This window comes from Notamacropus eugenii, chromosome 6, assembly GCF_028372415.1.
Source record: "Notamacropus eugenii isolate mMacEug1 chromosome 6, mMacEug1.pri_v2, whole genome shotgun sequence".
In the NCBI taxonomy this organism is placed as follows: domain Eukaryota; kingdom Metazoa; phylum Chordata; class Mammalia; order Diprotodontia; family Macropodidae; genus Notamacropus; species Notamacropus eugenii.
The window spans coordinates 135,645,393-135,658,059 of NC_092877.1; the positions used below are offsets into that span (position 1 = coordinate 135,645,393).

Genomic DNA, 12,667 nt, shown 5'->3' on the forward strand with positions numbered 1-12,667 from the left:
AGTCACACAGCTTCTAAGTGATTTTGATTCTAGGCCTCTCTCCAATGTGTTTTGGCACCACCTAACAGCATTTACCCATCTGGGCTCATCTTAACCATCCCAAGTGTATTTCTACTCCCCCACAGTCACTCTCCTGCAGTCAGACTGAGCTTCTCCTAGTGCTTTGAACACATTATGCTAATTCCTGCCTCTGTGATTCCATCTTTTCTGTTAACTGCCTTTTGTGGGGGACTACTTTCCCTTCTTCTGTGCCTTAGCTCATGACTGTCCCAATGCCTAGAGTGCTGCCTCTCCCCACAGTCCTCTGAGGAACCTGCCTTGCGTCATCAGTAATGGCCTTTCCCCCTTTTAACCTAACATCGTATTTTGCTTACTCATTTCTTAGGTCTTATTTTCTATAATGTCACATGTCATCCCATTACTTTACTAGTCCTTGTACCTTGAAGTGTTATCTTACACATTAAGTCTTTAGTTAATGTTTCTTTTTAAATATCACCGATCTCATCTCCCTTCTTATCTAGGTAAATCCTCCCTCAAAGGCTTGAGCCCTATTCTCCTTCCAGCCTTCACAGTATTCCCCATCTCTATATATGTACCATGGTGGGCACCAGAGGCACTGAAATACTGATATGCTGAAAGGATTTTATTCACTTTAGGGTATTTTATTTCTACCATATGCAGATGACCTTATTTCAATTCTATCATTTAATTGGTTCCAGTTGGAACCTAATCTTAACATTTACCCCTCCTAAGTGCTAACAATTCCCATTTGTAAAATGCAGTTTGTATTGAGAGTACAATAGTGACAGTGGTTCTGCTGAACTGTGTTCTAACAAAGTAACCAACATCTCCCCAGAGACTGACGTTGGCCTGGAAGGCCTCTCTTAAGCTTGCCGATCTTTAGGCTTGTTTTATGTCTCACTTATAATAAGTAACCTACTGGAGACAATGTTGAAGATGGGAAAACAGCCAATGGTAGTAACTAACTCTAATGTCTGCTTAGCCTTACCACTTCTTCAGAATTTTACATCTCTGTAATTCTTTTTCTTTAGATAGATACAATTCCTACATAAAATCTGATGAAATCCCATTTTGCAAAGTGATCATCCAAACTTAACCCACAACAAAAAACAGGAAGGCCCACATGAGCTTCCTTGAAGGCTTAGCACTTCATTCTTTATTTTCTATGCCAATGTGGCATTTTCATGCTGAAGCTGCACTCTTCTAATATCATTAGTCTTTTTTGAAAACACTGGAATTGAAATCAGAAGCTTGAATTATGACACTGTGTTAAAGCCTAATTGTAGATAACAATCCCTACCCTGCCTAACTCACTCGTTATCATGAAGGTCAAATGAGATAATGTAGGTAAAAACCATGCCATACACTGGAAAGCACCACACGTGTGTAAGATATTTATACAAAGAAATAGCGCTAGCAACAGCTTATTAAATAAACCTGTGAGTCCTTTCTTCCCTCTTAACTCCCAGAAACGAACCTTGTATCTTTTGATAGTCACATCCCTGCTATCCTTGCTTAAATGACAACGAATTGTAAAGGCAGATAGATTTTTAGTTTAACTCATTCTAACAGTATGAAGCAGTTTTTGAGCAAATGCATAATTAGGAAAAATGCAAAACATTTCTGTATTAGCATATCAGCACATATAACCACTTTTAAATAGATTCGGGACTAGTCACATGTTCTGGTTTGTTGTTTTTTTTTTTTTTAAACTTAATATGATGAGTTGTTTTTAAATCACTGGAATTTAAACTTCATTAACATTAAGATCATAAAGCAATGGAATGGCAAAAGCATAGGTGATACCTGCTGGATTCATAACTAATAGAAATGGAGGCCACATTTCTAGGAAGACCAAGGACTTCTACTGCAGATGGCAAAGAATCAACTTTTTCTTAAACCAGCTTCTATTATCTGCTAATTAAAGTTTTTTTAAACAATGTACATTATAAGGCAGATGCCACAGTCACCATAATTACTTTGTTTCCATTACCCTAAACATCGAAAATATCGCCAGAGACCAAACAAAGCACAAAATAAATTTCATTTCTATATTTCAGTAAAACCTACGTGAATACACTTTGAAACAAGAGTACAACAAAATATAATATACTTCAAATGTTGAATATACAAACTATTATAGTTCAATTTTGAACACTGGTACTTTCCCTCCTTTAAGTTGAACTAAAAAAAAGAAAAGAAAAGAAAAGAAAGAAATACAGGTTTAAAACTACCTGACAAAAATTCATGCTGAGCGTGAACTTTCTAGTGAAAGAGTAGAGCTGAGACTGAAATGTCTGCACAGATGCCAAGGCTGGGTGAGCGGCACAGGCATGGGTCAGCAAGGCCAAAGCCAGCTGCTACTATGTCCACAATTAAGAAAGCGACAGACTTAAAACTACCATACAAAATATGTTACATGGAAAGTCTATAACAATACTGTGCTAGGTACAAGATTTTTAAAATTTTTCTTTTAATAAAAAAAGCTTTACACAAACAAGCCGTTAGCTTATTTCAAGAAAGGAAAAACTGAAAATCAGTCTAAGGCTTTTGTTTTAAATCAGCTTAAGCTATATGATACAAAAATTCCACTAGGTCTCTCTTTCTCCGTTGTTCTCTTTCAGAAGCTTTTGGATCCATTCTCCAATTCACATTCTAAAATACCGATATTAGCAGAGTCTTCACATAGCACCAGTTAAGTGAGTACTGTGTTCACACAGTAATAATTGCTGGTATGCATCAAAAAATGCATCAAAATTTGCAATTTGTAACAATGAGACCATCCTTCCCTCTCCCCCCACCCCTCACCTAAAGGATCACCTCTTACAGAACTGTTTTAGTGTTCCAAGTCTTAGTGTAACTTGATAATGTAGTGAACTGCTTGGTCCCTTTTTCAATCCCTTTTCATATTCATGTCACTGTAAGAGGCAGTTTTCTGTCAGCATCTCAATGTGTAGTACGTGTCCCACTTAAACATGGGATAAAGGTCATTTATTTCCAGTAAGTCTCTGATTGCATTAAAAAAGTTGTAAAGTCTCTGTAAATGTTCTTGATGCTGCCCCATCCCCTGTCCATGTCTCATCAGCCAGGCAGTCAGGAGCTGCCTCACTCCTCACTTCTCACAAGCCACCGTGCCTTCTGGTCTCACGGTGAGTGGAAGAGCAATGGCGGAGGGAGCACTGACCACCACCACGTGGGTCACAGCCTTGCCTCCATCGGCTGGCTTCTCTTCCTGTACCAGCTGCAAAGTCTTCACTTCAGGCTCCTGCTTTACCACCACAGCATCCGACTTAACCTCGGGCCCTTTTATCACCGCACTGATGACTCGGGGCGGTGTGTGACCAGATGCCTGCTGTGCAGGCACTGAGAGTCTCATGACAGGTGTCCCATGGGCTATGGACACTGGGGTGAGTGCTCTTACAGCCAGTGGGGTCCCAACTATGTTAATGCTTCCTGATCCAGTCAGACTTGACTTTGTCTGCAACTGACATTGTGCAAGTTGCGTAGCTGGGATGGTGATGATTTTGGCAGGCTGCATTGTGATTTTGTCTCCATTTTCAGCAGATGCTGGCATCACTGTAGGGATTGTCTGAATTACCACCTTTGGAGTGGTTGCTGTTGTGGGGCTGGTGCTGGTTATTAACGATGAGCCTGCATTGACTGACTGAACTGCCACTGTTGAAATTTTCTGTCCCAAAGAAGTCATGACAACAGGCACTTGCATTGCCACACGAACTGTCCTATTGAACAACCAAAAAACTTGTTAATAAGTCTCAAGACGGGAGAAAAACTGGCAAAAGTAAGTGCACATGTAAAAAAGCTAGTGCCCTCAAATCCCGTAAGTTTATTTTCTAGTCAATCCTACAGTCTGAAATAAAATAACTCTGGTTTCTCTTACTTACCTTGTGAACACTGTAACTATAGAGCACCCACTAAATATCAAACATGAGAAACACAAAGTAGGCTAAAATTATAATAGTTAAGTATATAAATCATGTTAGCTGGGAAATATGTTCAAAGTAAAACCACATTTTTAAAAAGTATTTTTCAAAGTCAAAGCACTGGGAACTTAAGAACACTTAAAAAAATCCTGACATTTTTACCGTTTGAGATGAGAGAAATAAGATGATCACAGCACTTACCTTGGGGCAGTTGTCGCGGAAACAGAAGTGGTGGAAGGAGATCTTGAAGAAGCCTCGTGCCCAGGGGAGGTGATGTTCACAACTCTGGCTCCAGCTTTCTCTGCTCTGGTGCAGTTTAAAGGAGAGGAGTTCTTTCCACGTACAGAAGCTGCTGCTTTCAGGAGGTTTTCAGCAGTTAACGAAACACGTTCCAATGATTTTTCATCAGTAGTTGCTGTTAAGTCTTCATTACAAGCATCACCTTTGTCATCATCTATGACAACTATATTTTTTGGCATCTCTTTGAATTGATACACAAGCCTCTGCCCTTCTACCTTTGCAAGAATCCCCCTTTGGTAGTAGTATCTGTAAGAATAAAATACCAAGAGACAGTTTTGTTACGTATTTTATATATGTATTTCAAAATTGACACTTTAGTGTTAACACATACACAATACAGACATTATAGCCAACTATGTTCACATTTCATGCTCTTAATACCAGTAATTACATTATAACACCAAGCGCTCCTCTATCAGGAAAGTAAGTGCTTTCATTTGGGTCCTTTCAAACTCCCCTTTTTTCAGGCTGAGCACTGTGTCTCTGTGATTTCCCCCTCCCCTCCAACTCTACATATCATCTTGAATATGTAGAAAAGGCCCAGGAAAACAAAGGGGGTGGGGCCAAGGAAGGTATCAATTGGCAGAGAAATGATTTCCTAACTCCTTGGACTCCCCACCCCACAATACCCCCCCATAATTGGGAAAACTAAAAAATGTGTGGTTGTACATTCTTTAACTTATATAAATTACAATTAAAATGTTTCAGATAAGGTGTCCATTTACTGCTGGCCTTTACTTCCCCAAAATTACTTTTAAAATATGCAACTGCATACTTTTGAGGTATTCAAATAGAAGATTTTTATTTAAAAATTATCTACACTATCCGATTGTTACAATTCCTATATAATGAGGAAAAGTACAGTACAGCTCTCAAATGCAAAAACAAGATGAATTTCTGCCTCCAGGGATGCTGCCACTTTCACAAGAGAAAGAAGGATTCAGTGCCTTCTTTGCTTGTGAACTTTGTTGAGTTTTGATCTAGTAGCTGGTAGGTAGGTTCCTGTCCTCCTACCCAGGCCTCAAAGGACTGGGAATGGAGTGGGTACTGGCAGTAGCATTCATTAATTCCTGCAGAGATCAGAAACAAGGAGCTTACTGCCCTGCTTGCTCAAAAGGCTCAGGACAACGAGAGAATAAGAACAAATCTAAAGGTCTTAAGAGTTGGAAAGAATTTGTTACTTGACTCCTTTTAGCCCTGCAGCTGAAATTCACAAAAGATGATGAAAGTGTTTCAAACAAGAGTAAATTCACTACTTGGTTGTAGTGATCATATTTTCACTAACTATGTACATACCTCTTCAATCTCATAACCCCTTAGCAGTGAAATATGAAATACAGGGTTGTTTCAAGTGAACTCAGAAGAGCATTTCTAAGATGCACACACCTCCCTGTTCATAAGCAGTATTTCTGTTCTCCCTGGTGCCCTTCTTATCCCAACTGGACCCCAACAAAACAGTCAGACCAGCTAATAAGCAGATGAAAGGAAACATTTCTATACTTCAAGTTGTTCTCCAAAAAAAAAAAAAATCACCATTGTTTTTGAAAGAAATGGACATTTTCAAATACTACGTTCTGGACAAAATGTCCAGAAAAAATTTAAAAGTAAATTCAGTTAGCAATTCAACACGTCACTGTTTAAAAATGTAATATGGAAAACTTCTGTGGACAACAAATAAAGTTACAGATAATAAATGGTGATCCTAAACCAACAAACGAACCTTCCAAACACACATACAAATAACATTACTGGTATTAACAGGAGACACCTGCATGAAAAGTGAGCATGCTTTCCAAAATGAGTTAACATTTGTTTGATATTGTTGACTTAAACTCACCAAATACTGCGATAATCTTTATTTTAAAAAGGAAAAAGAGAATACTGCTTGTTTTTTCATTTCTGCTTTGTAGTTCAAAGGGTATACTTGTATAGTTTTGTTTAGTTTTTTACCTCAGAGCCCTTCCCATAGTTTCATAGTTCATGTCTGGTTTGTTCTTGTGCTTTCCCCAGAGCTTGGATACAGCCTTGGAATCCACAAGCTTGAATATCCCCTTTTCTCTCTGCGTCCACTTAATATATCGAGGACAGGTGTTTTTGTCCTGAAGGAGATCTAGAAGGAACTCCCACAAGTATGTCGTGTTACCTTTAAAAACAAACATAGAAGCATTTTAGGCATACATACACGTAGTATATCATAATGGTAACTCACTGGGTCAAATAATACGCAACATTATTACTTAATTTAAGCAATGAAAAAGGAACATGTAAAATTCAATTATGAAATATTTGTTTATACTGCCTCATTAGAGCCTATATTACAGATACTGGCAATTTAACTAGTTAAAAGTTTAATTTCTAGAAAACCTTTAGGGAAGCAGATCAGCAATATATGGAAGTTCTCGTTTCAGCAAGTTGCCTGAGACCCTAAAAAGTTAAATCATCACAGAGCTAGTTAGAGTAAGGAACTCAACTCAGGACTTTTTTTACTTCAAGGCTGACCCTACTACAACATACTGCCTCTAGAATTCACAAAACTGTACATAGTCAAGTCCATTAGCTGTACAAAGGTAGTCTTACCACAACTCCCAACACAATGGCGGTGTACCTATAACGGCTCGCTTAAATGTGGGGCTCAAGTAGAAAAAACCCTGCCACACCTGGAGTCAGGTGACCTGCGTTCAAATCTTGGTTCTGCTACTTACTTCCAGGATTACCTTGGGCAAATTACTTAAACTATCAGGGAGATCTAGTTTCCCCATCTGTAGAATGAGATTGGACTGGATTGCTACAGTCTTGTACAACTAAATTTCATGGTCCTATGAAAGCCAAAGTCCAAATTATTCTCATTCAAACTTCCACCCTTCAGTTTGGTAGAAATAAGCAAGCATGTAATGAAATTATAAAAATCTTAGCTCATCAAAAACTGGATATATACTTTCAATGTCCAACACGGATAATAAGAGCAAGCCTACCTCTCATGAAACAAATTTCTCATACATTCCTTTTTAAAATTTTTATCAATTCCTTCTGGACAGTTAACTACCAATCAATTCACAGAAGGCAAACAGGCAAACAGCACCCTATCAAAAAGCTGCTTCAAAGAACACTTTAAATCTGCCAGGAGAGTAGGGTTATATAGTTCCTGAAAGGCTACCAGGTTATGCCAACAATTCAATTACTATGATACTAAAATAAAAAGCAGATGGTACCTACAAATTCTTTCAAAAGACAGAAGACAAATTACAGTATTTCATGGAATTCTAAGAACTTGAAGAAGGCAAAGATTCCTCATCTAAGCCCTGTCACTTTGTGGATGGATAAGCTAAGAGGGGCAGGATCTGCCTCAGGTCACACACTCAGTAAGTAATGGGCTGACTAAAAGCCAGAACTCCTGGCTCTTCCCCTTGTACGTCATGGGGACTAAAAAACATCTGTGGAATTGTATCATTCCACCTCTTCCACCCTTCATTTCCTCTTCTATGAGATGGGGTGGTTTGGAAGGAAGAATCAGAGATACTAAGAAATAATATGAGATACTTAAGATCAACAAATGTTCAGTAAGTGGCTAGTCATTAATTCATACACAAAGTAAGTGATTGGCATATGCAAGGCTGAAGTGCTATAATAAGAAACAGGAGAAACAACTCCCTTACCCCAAGAAAAGTTAGGAACACAAGAGGAGAAAAAACAAACATGTGGAACAGAAATAATGACACAGAAAACTGACAAAGGAGTAAATACAAGACTCCAGCAGCCTGGGGGAGGCTCCATGCAGGAGATTCACCACAAGACTGAAGCTGCCAGCACAAAAGGCAAAAGTACAGAGCAAGGAATGCTTGAAGGACAAGGATTTCCAAGCTGTCAGTCACAGATGTAAAAATAATTAATTTTTGATATGTGTAAAAAAGAAACTATATTTGCTAGTGTTCTCCGATTCCTTTCTATAATTTGACAGCAATTTATAGTCCTTCAGGCTTGCAATGGGCTCAAACAAGGTCCACGTGGGGTCTATGTTCATTGTTTGCCCTAGAATTCTATCATATTGCTTGAAACGGCTTAATGGATGTTTAGTTTAGACACCTTGTTATAATGGCATGTGCTATAACAGGACTGACTTGTATGCACTATAAAAAAGGTTATAATTTCTACAAGTTATTTGTTTTGAGTATAATAGAAATAATTCAAAGATGGGCTGATAATCAACTGACTTTAGAAAGCCAAGTACAATTCTAATCTAGCATTATCCAAATTAAAACATTTGGTTAGGCCTGCTGGGCATTACAAAGGGAGTCACCTTATACATCAAGGCCTATATGCAAACAGGTCCACTCATAAGGTGAAACCGGTCCACCTGAAGTTGGCAGGCAGGAGCTTCCTAGTGTAGAGAAATCTAGTATGGGAGGCTTAGAGACAAATTATGAGGTTAAACTTCAATTCTGAAAACAACTGAGATTTAAAAGTCTATGTAATTTTGTCTTTCAACTAAATGACATTTAAAAATAAATTTTGTTATTAAGTCAACACTAAATTTTAACTCAAGGTTCAGAAAATTAACTTATTTTAAAGCTCTGCAATCAAGACGCACCTGCCAATCTGCAAACAGAACTATATATAATTCTAAAAAGCAAAGTTTCCATTTGAAATTTTCTCCCTGCTGCTGGGGAGGCTGAGGCTGGTAGACTGCTTGAGATCTGGAGTTAAGCTATATTGCAAAAAGCCAAAAGCCAAAGTAGGTGTCCAATCTAAGTCCAGAACCAATATCCTAAACTCTTGAGAACAGGGAGTCACCAGGCTGCACTAAGAAGGGGTGAATGGGACCCTATCAGGAAGGAACCAGGTTCAAGTTCTCATGCCAGACAGCAAGAAGACCAGGGCTGCAAGTGCTCTGGAAGAACCAGTCTCCCCTCCAAAACAATTTTCCCTAACTCTATTTGAATGTCTATCCTTTCAAAAATCTTCCCAATAATAATGTATAAAAGAAATTCACTTCAGTGCTATTCCTTCATGATGCTGATTTTGGTGAAATGGGATGAAATGACTTCAGGCAGGCAGGGAAATAAAAGGAAAGATAAAACTCTTTAGATGAGCCTCAAACTTGATTGTTGGTTTCTAAATAATTGAGTTTGTTGCAACCATTACTGAAGGAAATAACTTATTTAACTAAATGCCCAGATTTCTCAAAATGATTACATATTGTCTCTCATTTCCACTCAAATATTTCCAAATTAAAAATTTTTAAATACAATATTCCTTAACTTAAGTAATCTGCTGATTTCAAGGGTAAATAAAATGAGTTACTTCAGTAAATACTGCCCCCCAAAATGAAAAGAATACAAATTACACCCATTTACTAAATGTTCTGAAAATAGCGATGCTGACAATTTGTAAAATGCACTTTAGTTTTTGTTTAACAATGATTTGTGTATGAGCAATGATGTAAAGGACATCAATCAGTCAAATGTAAAAGGGGAAAAAGCAGTGGGCCAATTACACAAAAAGTGTAAGATGAAGGACAGACAGCCTAAGTAGACTCTAGGAAATGAGGAAAGCCCTGGAGGATGGCGGGTGCATACTATACCGCATATTTATGGAACACTACAAACAAGAATCACGTAAAAGAAGAAGCTGTGGATAGGTTGCAATCTGTACCAGTAGACAGTTACTTACACCAGTAAGATTACAAATCAATAGGAGGAATGAAATCTACTCTGGAAATCTCTAAATCATTCATGTGAGAAAACCAATGTTGCAACAGTGCTTATGATTTAATACTTTACCACATGCTTTCCTCTGACCTTGAAGAGACTATTCCAGGCAAGAGAACAGTCTAAGAATAAGGTCAGTATTATCTCAGGTACCTTTTAATTGAGATGTCTCCTGGAATATTTAAACTGGCCTAAATAATATTCTCTAAGTAAAATTTTACATACTGAGAAAAACAAGCCTTTAATTAACATGCTACTTTAAAAACAGTAGCTGCAATACAGTCTACAAGAAACTGCAAAGAAAAAGATTCCACTGGCATCAATGTATTAATACTTTTATTCAAAAAGATGCAATGTATACGTCTGCAGTCAAAACACACACACACACATACCACACACACACACACACACACACACACACACACACACACATGTACACACGTTACCTTTGCCTTCTCTGGGTTTTTTCTTGATGCCTAACTCAGGTGACCCGTTGGAAATAGCTGGTTGTTGGGTCTTTGGTTTACGGCCAACTGTAAAACCAAAATTTTAAATAAAATTGTATGGTGAAAATAGGGAATACAGCCAGTGGACACATAGCTACTTGACTTCTAACACTTTTATTCATAGAAGAGGGACGTTAATTTGCTGATTATTGTATTAAAGAGTTTTGAGGGCTATAACACTGTATTTTTAAAGCAATTTTAGATTACCACAATTTGGTAATAATCATTATTAGGCAATTATTGCTACAGTGAGTCTCTTTACTAACTTCTATTTGAATAGCAATGAACAAGAACCCAACTGCTACTCAAAAAATACTTAACTGCAAAGTTTTTGACTTTTTTTTGTCATACAGGTTTGTATAAATCAGTTTTTACCTACCCATCTCAGAATATATGATCTAATGAAAGCCTCAAAGTGAGATCAAAGAGATTGTTGTTTTAAAAATTTTTAAATGCTAAACTTCTACATGCATTTCTTTTCTGACCTGAAAAGTAAACTCTATTTTTTGAGCTAACTCTTAATTACGGATATGAATTGTCCCATTACAAATTTCATAAAGCCATAAATTTAAAGTTGAAAGAGACCTTCAAGAACATGTTCTCCTTTAACAGAGAGAACCAGAAAGGTGAAGTGATTTGCCAGGGTTACAAAGGTCTGTAAGGGACAGGGGTAAGACCTGGGTATGGAGTCTAGATGTGGTACTCTTTCCAGCCTCTCCTCCTGATATTCTTAGTCTTCCACTTGGGTAGTGGATCCTTTTGGAAGTTAACACTTGTACAAATGGGCTGGATTCCTTCAGCTCTGATCAGCTATTTACTAAAGATGGTCTGACTGAAACCTCCCTGAATGTATATGTAGTAGAGTCATCACAGGTACACTGAAGTAGCTAAATCCTGTTATAGGCAATACAACTTTTAAAAATACAGTAAGGTTTATGTTTTAACAAACTGTCTAGAGACCTGCAGTTTTGTTTAAAGCAGTTAAAAGGAATTAAAATTCTGGAGAACAACGGAATGGGTAAAGCCATGAGGTGTACAAGCAAAGGCTGCACAACCTCCATCAGGGACAAAAACTCCCACGTACAAAGTGGAGACAGGTATGTTCTACCGGGCGGGATATCTGGAATATCGAGACCCGAATTCAGACCCCAGCTTCTCTGAGCTCCAGGGGGCCGGACTCCCCAGATTTCTAAGGTTCTCTGTTTTCTCCAGAGCCCCATCCTGGTAACTGAAGTGAAATTATGTTGCAATGAACTCACAGAAATGTATCTTTCATTGTAGTGGGACTGTTACAGTTATTATACTGCTCTCTGTAACTGTTTCATGTCTACAAATAAGAAAAGCAATTTTCAAAAATTTTTCATCATTACAACAAAATCCTATCCCAAAAGAACAATGCAGAGCTTCTGTGTAGTCAATTATCGATGGATTTGGCATCTGTTTTAAAAAATATTTTAGTCCAAGTAGAAAAGATCTCAAAGATCCTCATTAAAGCAGCATTACAATAATTAGATAACTCACGGCCAAACTTGTACAACACATAACATATGGATGACAAATCTTCCTCTCAACTCCTGGTTGACATTCTCACCCGCTCTGATTTCCTTAAACCTTTTGTTGACATCGCTGTCTTTTTTTATTCTACCATACAATCTGAAAGGAATTAGTTTAAACTAATCTGCCTGAAGGCATAGACAGTGCAGCCTACCGGATAGAAAGCTGGCCTAAAACCAAGAAGACTTGAATTCAAGTCCTACTTCTTTTATACATCCTGACTGTGTGACCCTGGGCCAAAGTCACCTCAAACCCTCCATTTTCCAAGAAACCAAGCTGTGGAAGTCTGCTGCACTGCATTGGGAGACAGAGCTCCTCATTCAAGAGTTCCCTATACCCATCAAATCACTGGGATTTCCTATCCCAGAAAAGGTTTAAGTCTGAAAGTAAACAAACTGCCTAGTTTATACCTGTCTCAGAAATATTCCCATCTAGCTGCAGCACAGAACAAGGAGCCAGATGAAAACAGATGAGGAAGGTGAAGAGGTCCCTTCTTGAGTCAAGGTCATTGTCACAGTACACTGTTTTTTCTGAAGTACACTCTGACTTCCTAGATCTGACAAATCCATCTTAGCCTAAGTAGCATCATGACCCCTGTTTTACAGCTCACGGGTCAAGTGAACCTTCTTGTAAATTATCC

At 38.1% G+C, this 12,667-nt stretch overlaps 1 protein-coding gene across 7 annotated transcripts in view; it reads right to left on the reverse strand.

The window, feature by feature from the left end:
- Positions 1–2,058: 2,058 nt before the first annotated feature.
- ELF2 (E74 like ETS transcription factor 2) overlaps positions 2,059–12,667 on the reverse strand; it is an 82,814-nt gene continuing 72,205 nt past the window's right edge. For 5 of the 7 annotated variants that reach the window (XM_072621057.1, XM_072621063.1, XM_072621058.1 and 2 more), the window contains 4 exons: positions 10,414–10,500; positions 6,213–6,405; positions 4,164–4,508; positions 2,059–3,761 (listed from right to left, as the gene is read on the reverse strand). In XM_072621057.1, the coding sequence (XP_072477158.1) occupies positions 3,134–3,761; positions 4,164–4,508; positions 6,213–6,405; positions 10,414–10,500 (1,253 nt within the window). In that variant the 3' untranslated portion in view covers positions 2,059–3,133. The remainder of the gene's footprint in view (positions 3,762–4,163; positions 4,509–6,212; positions 6,406–10,413; positions 10,501–12,667) is intronic. The other 2 variants (XM_072621059.1, XM_072621061.1) reach the window with 1 other exon arrangement.